The 13,166-nt window shown below is 54.0% G+C and overlaps 1 protein-coding gene across 1 annotated transcript in view; it reads left to right on the top strand.

The window, feature by feature from the left end:
- The first annotated feature begins 2,680 nt into the window (after positions 1 to 2,680).
- The window catches only part of HS3ST4 (heparan sulfate-glucosamine 3-sulfotransferase 4), a 55,608-nt gene continuing 45,122 nt past the window's right edge, over positions 2,681 to 13,166 (top strand). Inside the window, exon 1 of the mRNA XM_064673542.1 lies at positions 2,681 to 3,654. Coding sequence (XP_064529612.1) covers positions 2,975 to 3,654 — 680 coding nt within the window. The 5' untranslated portion in view covers positions 2,681 to 2,974. The remainder of the gene's footprint in view (positions 3,655 to 13,166) is intronic.

Here is a 13,166-nt window from a genome sequence, read left to right on the forward strand (position 1 = left end):
CCCAGGGGCGGGCTGTGTGGCTCCTCCAGCAACAGGGTGGGACATTGCCTGTGGGACACTGCGAGTGGGGACGTGAGGCTTTGCATCTGTCAGTTCGAGTTAGTCCCCAAACATTCACATTACAGTAATGCAGTTGAAAAGGAAACCACAAGTTATAGGAAATTACTTACAGGACACAAGACACTGCATTCCAGAGGTCTCATGTGTGCCATAAAAAATATATTATGAAGGAATAATCTCCATCAGAACTGAAGCTGCACAGAGAGAATACATGTCCAGCTGAGAGCAGCATTGAGCTTCTGTTCATTATGGGAAATGTCGGTGCTCTCCCTCTTTTTCCCTGAATACATTTCTCGGCTCTGGGTAGCTACTTAATATTGGCACTTTGTTTTTATTTCCAAATGTTGCTTTTGCCATGAGACCAAGCGTAGTTGAGACTCCAAAGGCACGTTGCTCTGGTGGAGCTGGCAGTCCTGAGGCATTTGGGTCAGGTGAAGAGTAAAGTCAGGGCTCTGAATTTTAGGAAAGCAAACTGCCAGCTCTTCAAGGAGTTAGTTGATATGACCCCTGGGAAACTGTCCCCAGGGGACAAGGAGCAAAGCAGACCTGGCAGATCTTTAAGGACACTTTCCATAGAGCACCAGAGCTCATGATGCCCAGGCACAAGAAATCAGGCAAGGAAGGCAAGAGTCTGGCATGGCTGAGGTGGGACCTGCTGGTCAAACTGAAGGGCAGGAAGGAAATGGACAGGCAGTGGAGGCAGAGACAAGTATCCTGGGAAAAGTACAGGGACACCGTTCGGTTGTGTAGAGATAGAGGTAGGAAGGCCCAGGCACAGCTGGAGCTGAGCTTGGCAAGGGACACAGAGAATAAGAAGAAGTGGTTATACAGGTGTGTCAGCTGAAAAAAGGAGGTCAAAGAAAGAAGTGACAGGACAAAGGGCAGTGGCTTCACACTGACAGAGGGCAGGGTTAGATTGGATATTGGGAAGAAATTCTTCCCTGTGAGGGTGGTGAGGCACAGGTTGCCCAGGGAAGCTGTAGCTGCCCCATCCCTGGAAGTGTTCAAGGCCTGGTTAGATGGGGCTTGGAACAACCTGGGATACTGGAAGGTGTCCCTGCCCATGTCAGTGAGTTGGACTATATGACCTTTAAGGGTCCCTTACAATTCAAAAAACTCCATTATTCTATGTTCTCTATGTAACAGCAAGATTTGGAGCAACCCCTGGGCTTCCCCTGTAAACCCTAGGCCACAACTCATCAGCTGGGAGGGCATGAAGGAGCTCCACCAGCTTTCTTCCATCCAGCCCTTGTCCAGAACACCTCTGTGCGATGGAATGCACAACCCAACAGTTCCCCGGAGTAGAAGTAAGTGAAGAGTCACTGCCTCCAAATACTCCTTGTGCTCACAGGCAGGATGAGGTACTCAGCACTAACAGCCACATGAGGCTGGAGACACAGTCTACATTTTCCCAGCACTGACTCAGAAGTGCAGCTGTGGCCCTCACATGTGGGAACACGCAGCTGCTCTGCAGCTCTTGCCGCTGGGGTCAGGTGCTGGCTCTTTCAGTGATCTGTGGCACTCAGGTGGTGCTGGTGATGCAGGTGCACAAGGTTAGATTGCTGCTTGTGCACCTGTGAGGGCTTTAGCAAATGTTCCTCGATTCATCTCTGTACATGCTGCTGCCAGTGCTGTTCTGCTGCAGGGCACCACATGGGGCAGGATGCCAAGGGCTGTGATGTGCCCCAATATCACAGGGCAATACCCACGAGGGAGAGAATCCTGGAGAGCCCATATGAGGGATAGGAGAAAGCTGAGAGACACTAACACGTTTCTTCCCCTTACAAAATCCTTCCTAAAGCCAAAGCTGAGAACTGGAGGTGGAAAGTGACAAAACATGGATCTGGGAACAGTGGTCGCTGTTCCAGAAAAACTGTGAGGAGTGAGTCTGTCAGCCCCAGCCCACTCCACCGAGGCCACAGAGTTCCTGGAAGAGCAGCACAGGAGAGTGTAATTGGCCTCATCTACTAGTGCAGGTCCTGGCACCTAAACTATGAATCCTCCATGCTCCAAGTGAAGTTCCTGCCTGGCCCCGCCTATGGTATGCCACTTCTCCTCAGGCTCCCAGGACACAGCAGGCTGCCCTAAGAAACTGTCCCCTCTGCCCAAGATCCCCATAGGACCAGAGCCAGGAGCCCTGGGCCCCGCTGCACGGGGCTGCCCCAGAGGCCCCGTCTGGATGTTCCTCTCTGGGGAGCTGGAGGCTCTGGCAGGAGCCATGGGCACAGAATGGACTTTGGGGGAGGTGGAGGGGACCAGGCCGGGACGAGGTGCCAAGGAGCTGTGGCACGGTGATTTTCGCAGGGGGAAAGGAGGAGAATTTGTAGCTCCTGGTGGTCCACGCCTTCCCTGTGCCGTGAGTGCTGACACGGGTGGATGCGGCACGGCGGGTGGGTCTGGGGAGCAGATGGGGCGGGCGGGGTGTGGGGCTGCTGGGGGCTGTTCCCAGCGAAGCGGGTGGGCCAGCGGGACCGAGGCAGCGCGGCCTGCCCGGGCCGGGGGCTCCGGGCTGGGGGCTCGGGGCTCCCCCGCCGCCGGCCGCGGCGCTGACCGGGCGCTGCCCCGGGCGGGGCCCGGCCCGGCCCGGCGCGCTCCCCGCGCTCTCGGCGGCGGGGCGGGGGCGGGCCGGGCCCTCCCCGCGCCGGGAACGCGCTCCCGCCTCCCACCCGGCTCAAAGTTTCGCGGCAGGAACTCGGGCGGCAACAGTGCGGAGCCGGCAGCACCGGAGCGCGGCAGCGCGGAGCCCAGGCGCCCCGGTGCCCGGCGGGGGCCGGCGGCGACCGTGCCATGCGGGCCCCCCCCCCACCGGCGGCGGCGGGGCGGGCGGGCAGCGGCGCCCCATGCGGCTGGGGCGGCCGGGCGGCGACTGACACCATGTGCGCCCGGTGCCCGGGGCGAGGAGCGGGGAGCAGCCATGTCCCCCCCCGCCCAGCCGGGGGTGCCGGGCGGGCGCGGCTCTAAGGGGCCGCCGGCGCGGAAGCTCCTCTGCATGTGCAGCCTCTCCCTCTGCCTCACCTACCTGTGCTACAGCCTGATGGGGGGCACCGGTCCGGCCGCCCTGCGCTCCCCCGCCGTCCTTCCCGGCACGGCGGCCCCGCGTTCCCCCGCCGCCCCTCCCGGCACGGCCGCCCCTGGGGCCCCGCGTTCCCCCGCCGCGCTCCCCGGCACGGCGGCCCCGCGCTCCCCCGCAGACCCGCCGGGCAGCCCCGGCGACCCGGCCCCCTCCGCCGCTCCGCCGCGGGCCTCCAACGGCAGCCGGGAAGGGGCGGCGGGCGCCTGGCTGCGGACGCCGCTGGCCCCCGGGGAGGTGATCACGGCGCAGAGCGGAGCCTTCGAGAGGGACCCGCAGGAGTCGAGCACCACGGACGAGGAGCTGAGCCGGGCCGGCAGCCCGGGCAGCCGCGGCGGCAGCAGCAGCAGCACCACGCCGGACTACGGGGAGAAGCGGCTGCCGCAAGCCCTCATCATCGGGGTGAAGAAGGGGGGGACGCGGGCGCTGCTGGAAGCCATCCGGGCACACCCCGACGTGCGGGCCGTGGGCACCGAGCCCCACTTCTTCGACAGGAACTACGAGAAGGGGCTGGAATGGTACAGGTAAGGGCGGGGGGCTGCGGGCGCGACCCGCGGCTGGGGGGGGTAATGCGCGTCCGTGCGGGGCGGGGGGAGCCTCCTGTGTGGTCCCGAGGGCCATGGGGTGGGGGAGTCCTCGTTTCCGACCCGAACGGCCCCTGTACGTGGCTGGGCGGTGGGACCCGGGGCGAAGGCGCAAGTCCCGGGACCCCCGCGTGGGTCTGCGGGACGCGGCGGGTGCGGAGCCCCAGAGCCGAGCCCGGGGCGGGCGGGAGATCGCCGGGGGCCGCACCTGGCACCGGTGGTGACTGAAAATGCGTTGTTCTGGTGGGAAGGTAGAAAATGTGTAAAAACATCCTGCTCTGTTACTCAGAGTGCTTGAGCAGTCTGTAGCAATTCAGCTGCACTTGGTGTAAAACGCCTAAATAGGTCGGTAATTAATAATTACTGAAATAAACAAGATTGCAAGTTGTTCCAGGTGCTGCTGGGCTGAAGGGAAGAAGGATGCTGTTTTTATGCGAGCACAGGCTTCGCTGAACAAATGAGGTTTACTCTTTGTTCAACAAGTTCTACATCGGGAAGTTTTTTCCATTGACAATATCTAATTCTGTTAGTGAAGAAGTCTCTAAATATTGCTATCTGATGTTGGGTAACGTTTTAAGGGAATTTTATGCTGAAAGTCCTTGTTATTAGAAAACACTGGACTGCAGTAAGGAAGCGTTAAGTGCCTCGGCAGTTTAGCAAATCAGTGGATTGTGATAGCTCAGTGCTTCTCTCTAAAAATCTCTGAGAAGAATACAGCACATCAGTGGAACTTGCAGATTCCCAGCTCTGTAGTTCACGGTTCCAAGCAATTCATACTTGTTCTTGATAAGAAGTGGTCTGTGGGTGAGCTGCTGAACTTTTTGTTGTTCTTAGTACGATAGCTGCTTAGCTGCTCTGAAAATGAAGGAAAAAATAATGCGAGACAGGACGTTAGTTACTACCTGGATTATCTGGTCACTCTTTATTGCAGTAGAGTACACGGTCTTCATGTCAGGGGCATTTAAATGTGAGGAGCTCCAAGCAGTTTTCTGTGGCAATTGTGGAAGCAAAGTCTTGATAACGCTTGGTGTGGCATCCACTTGGTTCTGGGTGATTTTTCTGTAGGGATTCTGAGAAAGTGGACATCAGCGCTGAGAAAGTGCAGTTGTCCATGAGAGTGTTTTCAGCGTGCTGCACCAATGGGGGGAAGGAATAAAGGACTGGCTGTGCTTGTTGTGTTTATAAATATAATTTCAGACACAGTATTTTATTGTACTGAATTTTCTTGCAGGAAAGGCTTATCTTGAAATATAAGTTTAGAAACTTGGTAGAAGAGGATAGAAAGCAGCATATAAAAAGGTTTGGTTTTATTCAAAACAGGAAGAAGAAGATCAAGCACTGAATATGGTGAGCAGCTGCTTTTTCATCTTTAAAGGGCTAGTGAGTGTGTGTAACTTCTCTCATGGAGTAAGAGGCATACACAGGTTTTCATTTGCAGAATGCAGTTTGGTATTTTCTATCCCTGCATCAGCTCTCTGGTTTGTGCAGCTCATTCCTAGCCCTGGAGCTGTGCGGCACTGGGGAAGAGATTGGAGAAGAGCAGGTTGTGTCAGAGCTGGCGTGAGAGGGTCTGGGCAGAGGAGGGTGGTGGGGTGCTCTGGGCACGGGATAAAGAAATGATATTGCTGCTCCATTGCCATTGCGGCCCTGAGGATACGCCCTGGCTGCCTGACCTACAGCCATCTTTACACCTGCCCAACCCAAACATGCACTTCTACCCCCTCCTTCCAAGAGTGTTCAGCCTTGCAGGGGCAGGACAGTGCTGGTGGTTCACACCTCAGCGGCACCCACAGCTTCCCTGATGCTGTGCCAGTGCTGGGCTGTTGTCACAGACCAGCTTGGTGCCATACAAACACGAAACAAAGACAGAATGGGGGAAGATCGCTGCCCAAGCCAGCAGCTGTTTCTTCCTGACCTTCTCTGAGATTACCTGATTGAGTGCACCAGGGAAGCTGACGGCTCGCAGCTGTGTCCCAGGTAGAGTAATTGGAGATTTTTCCTGTGCACAGAAATGTCAGTGTTCTTTAAGCAAAGAAGCAACTATTGAAGTGTTTATACCAGCATCTCCTTACAGTGACTTCTATCACTTGTTTATATATTGCATATAGCACTTCTTTAGATGCATTATACACTCTGAGCTTTTAATACTGTCAGGTTTTTTCTTATGTAGTGAAATAGGGGAATGGCAGACCGTTGGGGTTCCTTGCTTTGTCGTTCAGTCCCAAGAGTATCTCCTAGCCTGGCAGAGCAGAAGGGAAGGGAAGCACTTTCCCCACCTTGGCTTCTCCACCTGTAAAATGGAGTTGGCACCAGGACACTGCCATTTCTTCGTGCTTGCCCCATGCCATGTTATCTGTGTCTTCGCTGCCTTGAGATTGGTCAGCCCTAAGCGCTGTGGGTCTCTGGTCCAGGGTCTCAGTAAGGACAGTCGCAGAAGCTGGAGTTGCTGCAAACACTGTAGGACAGGGTGGCACGGTGGGGATGCCGGCTCCATGCTGCTGGGGCAGGGTGGCTTGTCAGGATGGCAGCTCCACACTGCCTGGTAACTTGTAGGGAAAGCTGAAGGTTTGGCTGCTGTCTGCAATGGCTGTAGCTCAGCAGCCAAAGTTCAGGTGGCGATCGCAAATGTAGGTCTTTGCACGCACGTACTGGTGCAAACTGAACTGAGGCTCGTTTTGGTTAGTTATTGTTATGCTGCCAGAATTGTTTGTGTGGTTGCAATTTGTGATTATGTCCATCCTAATGGTGGGCTGTCCAAAGGACAACTTCCATGGTACAGCTTTCCTTAATGGCACCCAGTCCCCCCTTGTACTTTAACTTTCATTGATAAATTCCTTCACGTGCCTTTTTCCCCCTAATGCAGAATGTACCCGACTGCCCTCAAACAGTGCCGAAGGGGAGTAGGAAGAGACTTTAAACCTTTCCTTTTGTTAGCAGTGTGATCACACCTCTCTGTGGTGTGTGTGCCACTTGCATATCTTCATCTCTCTTTCTTAAGCACAGGACACTGATTCCTGGCAGTAAATATTATCTTTGGTGATGAACTTCGACTTCATCCCTTATATATGCCAGAGCTCGGTCCTGCTGTGGCAAGGAGCAGGGCTCTGCTGTTCCCTTGGAAATTGTTCTCTTTCACCCACTCCTTCCTTCTAACCTGCAGGATATGCTGTTTTTCCCTGCGGGAGCTGCTGCTGATTTTTAGCCAGTGTCTGAGTGTTCCCCTCGTCCCTCATGTGTCCAGCCACAGGGTAACCCCCTGCATAGCCCCGGTGACCAGGCTGGACTTCAGGAGTTTGCTCTCTTCAGCGTGATGCTCATGCCTCAGTGGGCATATCCCATGCCGTGAGCTCTGCCCCAAGCCATCCTGCATTTGGAAAAGCACTGGGAGCCTTTCTGAGAGCACAACAAGGACAGTAGAATGACAGGGAAGCCTCTGAGCCCAGGGAATTGAGGTTACATCCACAAATGCTTGTTACCAGCATACACAGACTGAGTTCCCTGCCTGGGTGTGGATCAAAGGTGCACAAGCATGAAAGGATGTTGCGGATCATGGGAACTACAAGCTGCTTGCAGTGTCTGACACCTGGACAGGTTGTCCCCTTGTGGTGCTGGAGGTCTTGGTTTGGTGTTGTGGAAGCTGAATACCAGGGGGCTGGGCAGGGGTCTGCAGAGGAGCCCTGGAGTCAGTGTGGTCCCAGTGGCTTTGTGTGACTGGAGAAGAAGGGGAGGCGATCCTGTTGGCACTGCTCAGTGGCCACGCTGCCCTGTGCCAGTACTGTCAGTGGTGGGATGGGATCACCTGTGCAGATGCTGACACCTCAGGATGCTCACATACTGCTGGTGACTGGTCTGGCGGTGTTGGGGGAGAAACACTGCGGGTGGCTGTGTGAAGGGAGTGGGACCTCCAAGCACCAGCATGGGGGGGCTTTGGTTGGGTCCTTCTGCTGGTGCAAATCACCAGCACAGGAGACCTCAGCACTTCTGCACCCCAGAGACCCTCTGAGCTGAGTGGAACAGCCCAAGTGGTCCCAGTCCACCATTCACAGCTGCCTGCAGGCTCAGCACGGTGAGGAGGCTCAGTTTGGTCCCTTCGTGCGGCTCAGTTTGGTCCCTTCGTGCTTTCAAGGCTATCTCCCCATCCTGCCTTTAGCAGAAAAACTGGGAATTTGTATCAGTATTTTTAAAATGAACTTGCAGTTTTAAGACAAGTATGATCTCTGTGATGCAAAGAGAACACCTGATGGTGGAGAGCTGAAATTGAGGAGTTTTAAGGTTCACTGATTGGAAGAGTTGAATTCTTTGTATACACGCACATTGCTTTACTTCTTGCTTTCTCCTTGATGGAACCCTCACAGCGAGGCTGCAGCCTTGTCTGCGATTAGATCGTGTTCCCCTCTCTGTCCTGGGGCTCTGGTGCTGTGCTCTTGCACTAGCTGTGTGCATGGAGTGGCCCTGCTTCAGGAGCAGTCACCACGATAAGTTTGCATGTCTAATGCTATTTGCACTGGCTGCCTGGGTTTTTCAGGGCACTCTCCCAAGCAGTTAGGCCTGTGTGTTATTTGGCGAGCTGTCGCCCTCATACAAATAATAATGCCATGACAGGGAGCTCTTTGGTTCCGAGGAGCTGTTGACCGTGTCCACAGAGATGGTGCTCCCAGTCACATCCCTGCGACTTGTGCATTTGACTTGTCCATATGGGGGAAGCAGTTGTTGTGCATGGTTATCACTGCCATGGGCCCTGTTCCCCACGGGGCCATCTCGCCTCCCTTCCTCTGCTGACCTGGAGTCTGGGCCAGTAGGTCTGTTCCTGCATGCACAGGGATGATCCAACCTTGGAGCACCAGGCTCTTTCCTCCGTGGCTGCTGACAGTAATGGTGCTGGCTGTGTCTGTGTGCTGGGACCCCCCTGCAGCATCCCCTAACAGCTGTTGGGCCACAACAGCTTGGGGCTGTTTCAGCCTGGTCCCACACAGCGTCACCTTGCTGTGAGCTGTAATTGTGTTGCTGTCTTGCCTGTGCCATTCTGATCGGCTCAGGGCATTCAGGAAATCAAACAGCTTCCACCAGTGCTGTGAGCCTGTGCTGGCAGCACAGCAGGAACACCGACAGCGGGCGGATGGACTGGGGTCTGCTGCTGCCCACGGGCACTGCTGCAGAGCCTGGGAACTGCTGTGTTTCTCAGCAAAAGGCCTTCCCAGAGTGTTGTACCTGCCACACTTCGGGTAACTTAGGGAAAGTGTATTGATTTTGTTTCTGGGCCCTGCTGTGAGTTGGCTTTTGCTGAACTGTGGTGACTCAGCTGCCTCCTCTGTGGTCCAGTGCATTGGGTTTATCCTGGGCTGAGGGCTGTACGAGTATTTCCGTGTAACACCTCTTTTAACACCTTGTCTCCTTCACCTTTCCTACGTCTTTAGTCCGGGTTCAATCCTGCTTTTTCTAGCTCAAGGCTTCCGTGCAGAGCAAGTACATGTGTGCAGCACCAACCTCCCCACCTGTGCCTGGGTTGGCTCTGGGCAGGGGACTGCAAGCAGGGGTCAGGCACTTTGCTGATTGGCTCCACATTTCACCCATCTGGGGACTGGAGAGAGGCCACTTCAGCATCAGGTGTGGATTTTTTTCTGCACCCGGAGCTATTGGAGTGAATCTTCTGCATGCCAGAGCTGGAAGTCTCCTAGCTCTGCCCCTGCCCTGTGTTCTAAACCAGAGGAACTCACCGTGCCCCCTTCCTGGGCAGTAGTTGTCTCCCTCCTTTCTGTTCTGTTTCAGCTAAAGGGATGGGTTGCAGGAATGAATTGGGTCTCTTTGCAGTGTTTTATCACCTGATGATGGTTATCCACAGGCTGCTCAGTTGTAGCCATGGGAAGGGCAGCTGCTCTCAGCACCCGCAGCCCCTGTGCACTGCACTGGCTCTTCCTGCAAAGAGAGTAAGAGAAGTGCCAGGGCCAGCAGGCTGGCGGGAGGGTTCTGGAGCACCTGCTCCTGCAGGGCTGGTCGCTGCTTCTGCCTCCGTCTGAAATGCGTTTGCAGGTGACTGTGGGCACAAAGTGCAAAAGAAGGGTGGGAGCAGGAAGGGGACGCAGCGTGGCACGTGCTACGCCCCTTGGCAGCCCCTGGGCACCGGCCCCACTCAGGCCTGGCAGGGAGGTGTCTGGCCCCACTCCCTCAGCAGAGTAGAGGGGGGGTGACCAGGGCCACATCCCACCACCGTGCCCAGCTGGGCCCTGCCCTGCTTATGCTCTGACCCCAGCGCGTGCAGGGAGCCTGTGAACGGGAGCAGCCCCAAAGCTCCCTTGGGAGGGTTACGGACGCAGGGCTCATCACAACAGCCGTGCACCGTGGGGATGCCTCTTCCAGTGACTGTTGGAGCATCCTTTGGAGCATGTAGGGAACTAGCACGTCACCAGCCCCGAAATCATCTAGCAGTTGCACTGTAGTCTCAGGAACACCCTTTCTCTAGGATTTTGTTCAGTAACCCACTGAGTAAACACTCCGGTGCTTTGCTGATAACGGTTGAAGTGTTATTTGTGATGGCAAAGTTTGTGAGCTTCACACTCTGTGTGAGTGCAGTACTGTTCACATGTGTAGAGTTAGAGAAAACCTGAGAATAGGCCTGGGTAAAAACAACCCCTTGGAGAAGCCAAAGGGGAAGAGTCAGGTTGTCACGTTCATGGGTTTGAATGATGCGCCTGACCCTGCATATGCTCCCTGCTTCAGCAAGGCTCACTCTGCTCCATGTGGAGCCCAGACTGGCAAGGAAGGACCAACAGGTTCTTAAAGAGAGTTATGGGTGAAAGCTTTTGATTTTCAAAGTCAAAATCCCAACACAAATTGGTGACACCTCGTATCGACAAAGGTCAGTCTTTTGCTTTTCATGGGTTTCTCTTACCTCTTGTTGTCATGGGGACTCCTTTTCCCTGAGCTGTTATTTCATGCACTTCAGCAGAAATTTTATTGCTTTGGGGGCTGGAGCGGCTCGTGTGGGACATTTCTCACTGCTTGGGGTGTGATACACAGAGGTAATTTCTTTCAAATGATTTTTCCTTGAAGTGGTTTCAATGAATTGCAAAGGGTACGAGAGTATGAGCATGAATGAATGGCTGAAACGTTCGAACGGAGTCCAGGTGAGGAACCTGCATGATCAAACTTTCCAGAGCATCCAGTGTGGATATCGTAATTTCCCTGTTGTGTGCATGTGGGCAGCATTTCATTTCAGCCTTTTGATCCATTTATTAAAAGATGTTATTTAGAGTTGGAGGTGCTTTAAATTGGTTTCCCCTATGTTTGAAAAAGTTTAAAGGAAACCCCTAAATTATAAGAGTCTTTTCAGTCACAGTGAGAAATTCCTGTTTAGATCAAAGGTGCATGGAGGGGAGCAACCAGGCAGGATTGTGCCTTGATCCTGCCAGGAGCAGCTCCCCTCCCTGGACATGGCCAAGCTGCTGCCGAGACCCTGCTCCACATGTGATGGCATGTGGGCACCACCTTCCCCCTTTTGTTATTTAGGTAGCTGCTGTTTCCAAGCTGAAGGAGAGTGTTTAAAAGCCAAATATTGAAAGCTGGGGAAAGGATTCATACTTATGAAAAAGAAGAAGAAAAATGCCAAAAAAACCCCCTCTAAAACCCCTCCAACCTGTTTTTTCAAATCTCCCATTTCCATCCCCAGAGTCAATACACCAATTTAGTAAGTGTTGCAAGGCGCAGTATTTCCCCTCTTGTCATATTATACATCCAGGCATCAACGATGGATCATAAACTTGCTCTTTATGGCTTTAACATTTCATTTGCTAGTCACATTTTATGTAAATGAAGGTATTTACCTTGACAAGCTCTCCTGTGAAGTACAGTACTTCTTTAAAGAATATATTTGGCAATATAAACAGGCCAAATGCTGAGGGTGGATGCAAAATTCACAATTGGTTTTTATAGCTAAATAGGATCCTCCCAAAATATACTGGCAGCTGTCTGCTCCAATCTCATCAGTGCCTGGAGAAACTGAGGCAGGGGGACCTGGAGGAAGACAAAATAGTAAAGGGACATTGGTTATAGCCACCGACCTACTGAACAGAACTGGCTTTGGATAAAAATAGCTCCATCTGCCAGACTTTATTTCGTATTATAGAGATTGCTGTAACACATTTCAAGCTAAAATCTGATTTCCATTCCCTCCAGAGTCGGGCTGGACTGGAGTTGGCCCCCTCCTTTATTAGCAGTAGTCATTTTGGATCTGCTGGGGCAGCCCAAATCCGCAGCTCTTCTTTGTTTTAGAGTGTATTTCCTTTCATCTTGCATTGAGATGGATTCAGTGATATTCTATACTTTCTGTTAGTGTTCATCCACATCTGCAAATAACTTTATTTCAGCCTCAGCTCTGCCCTTTCTGTATTTGTTCTTGATGGACACTCATAAAATTAACCTGAGCTGTGAGGATGCTCATAGGAAGCTGACATCAGTGTCAGGAGCAGGTGTTGAACTGTGGTTGGATTCAGCAGCCAACACCTGGAGCTGCTGTACCCAGCCAGGGAGGAGACAAACCCACCCAACCTGTGTGATGCCAACACAGGAATGCACCAGCCCCAGAGGCTTTGGGGCTCCTGCAGGTGCCCCTGCACCCTGGGAGGCTCAGCTGCTGCCTCCTGTCCATGGCCCAGCCCTGAGCCCCAGACATGCAGGAAGAGGTCACCTCCTGGCTCAGCCCTGGGTGGAAGGGGCTGTGTCATGTGTGCAGGTGACAAACTGTCAATTACTCGGCTCCGGTCCTGCTTGTTCGAGAACAAACCGACCCTTTTCCATCCAAAGTGCTGACTCAAGAAATGCCAATGGCAGACCATGGATCATGAAATTGTTGCTGCTGGAGGTTTTTAAGTGGCCGTCGGTTCATCCCTCCTTGGTCTTTCCCCCAGAGAGCACCAGCATTGATCCAACTGCTGGTCCCCTGCATTGTCAGCACTTGCACCTCTTAGCTCATTTCAGGGCTCTTTATTTGAACCCTGTTAATCCCAAATTACCAACCACTGCCTGTGCTCAATGGCACGGGGTGCCTGCAGAGCTGAGGGATACATGGAAAGACAGTGGTACCTCAGGAAAGGGCGGTGGGTACCCTAGGAAAGGTCTCTGCTTCCTCTACATGAGCTGTTCACATCGCACAGAAAGGCAAATCCAGAGCCAGGTGTGAACTGGAGGGGCTCTGGGGCACTGAACAGTGCAGCGGGGATGGCACTTCCATGGTGTGAGGGAGGATGTCAGCACTGTGGGCAGTGCTGGCGCTGAGCTGTGCCGCAGGCAGGAGGGCATTACACCTGCCTGGGGCCTGGCAGCAAAGGGATGGCACTCAGCAGCATTCCTGCTCCAGGTCTTGTTAATGGCTTCCTCCAAAAAATTGGGTGTCTGGCAGAATGAGCAAAATCCAGGGCAGCCGGGCAGCTGCTGCAGGCGCTGTCCTGCCTGTGTGCATC

The sequence above is a fragment of the Pseudopipra pipra genome, chromosome 16 (assembly GCF_036250125.1).
Source record: "Pseudopipra pipra isolate bDixPip1 chromosome 16, bDixPip1.hap1, whole genome shotgun sequence".
NCBI lineage: Eukaryota > Metazoa > Chordata > Aves > Passeriformes > Pipridae > Pseudopipra > Pseudopipra pipra.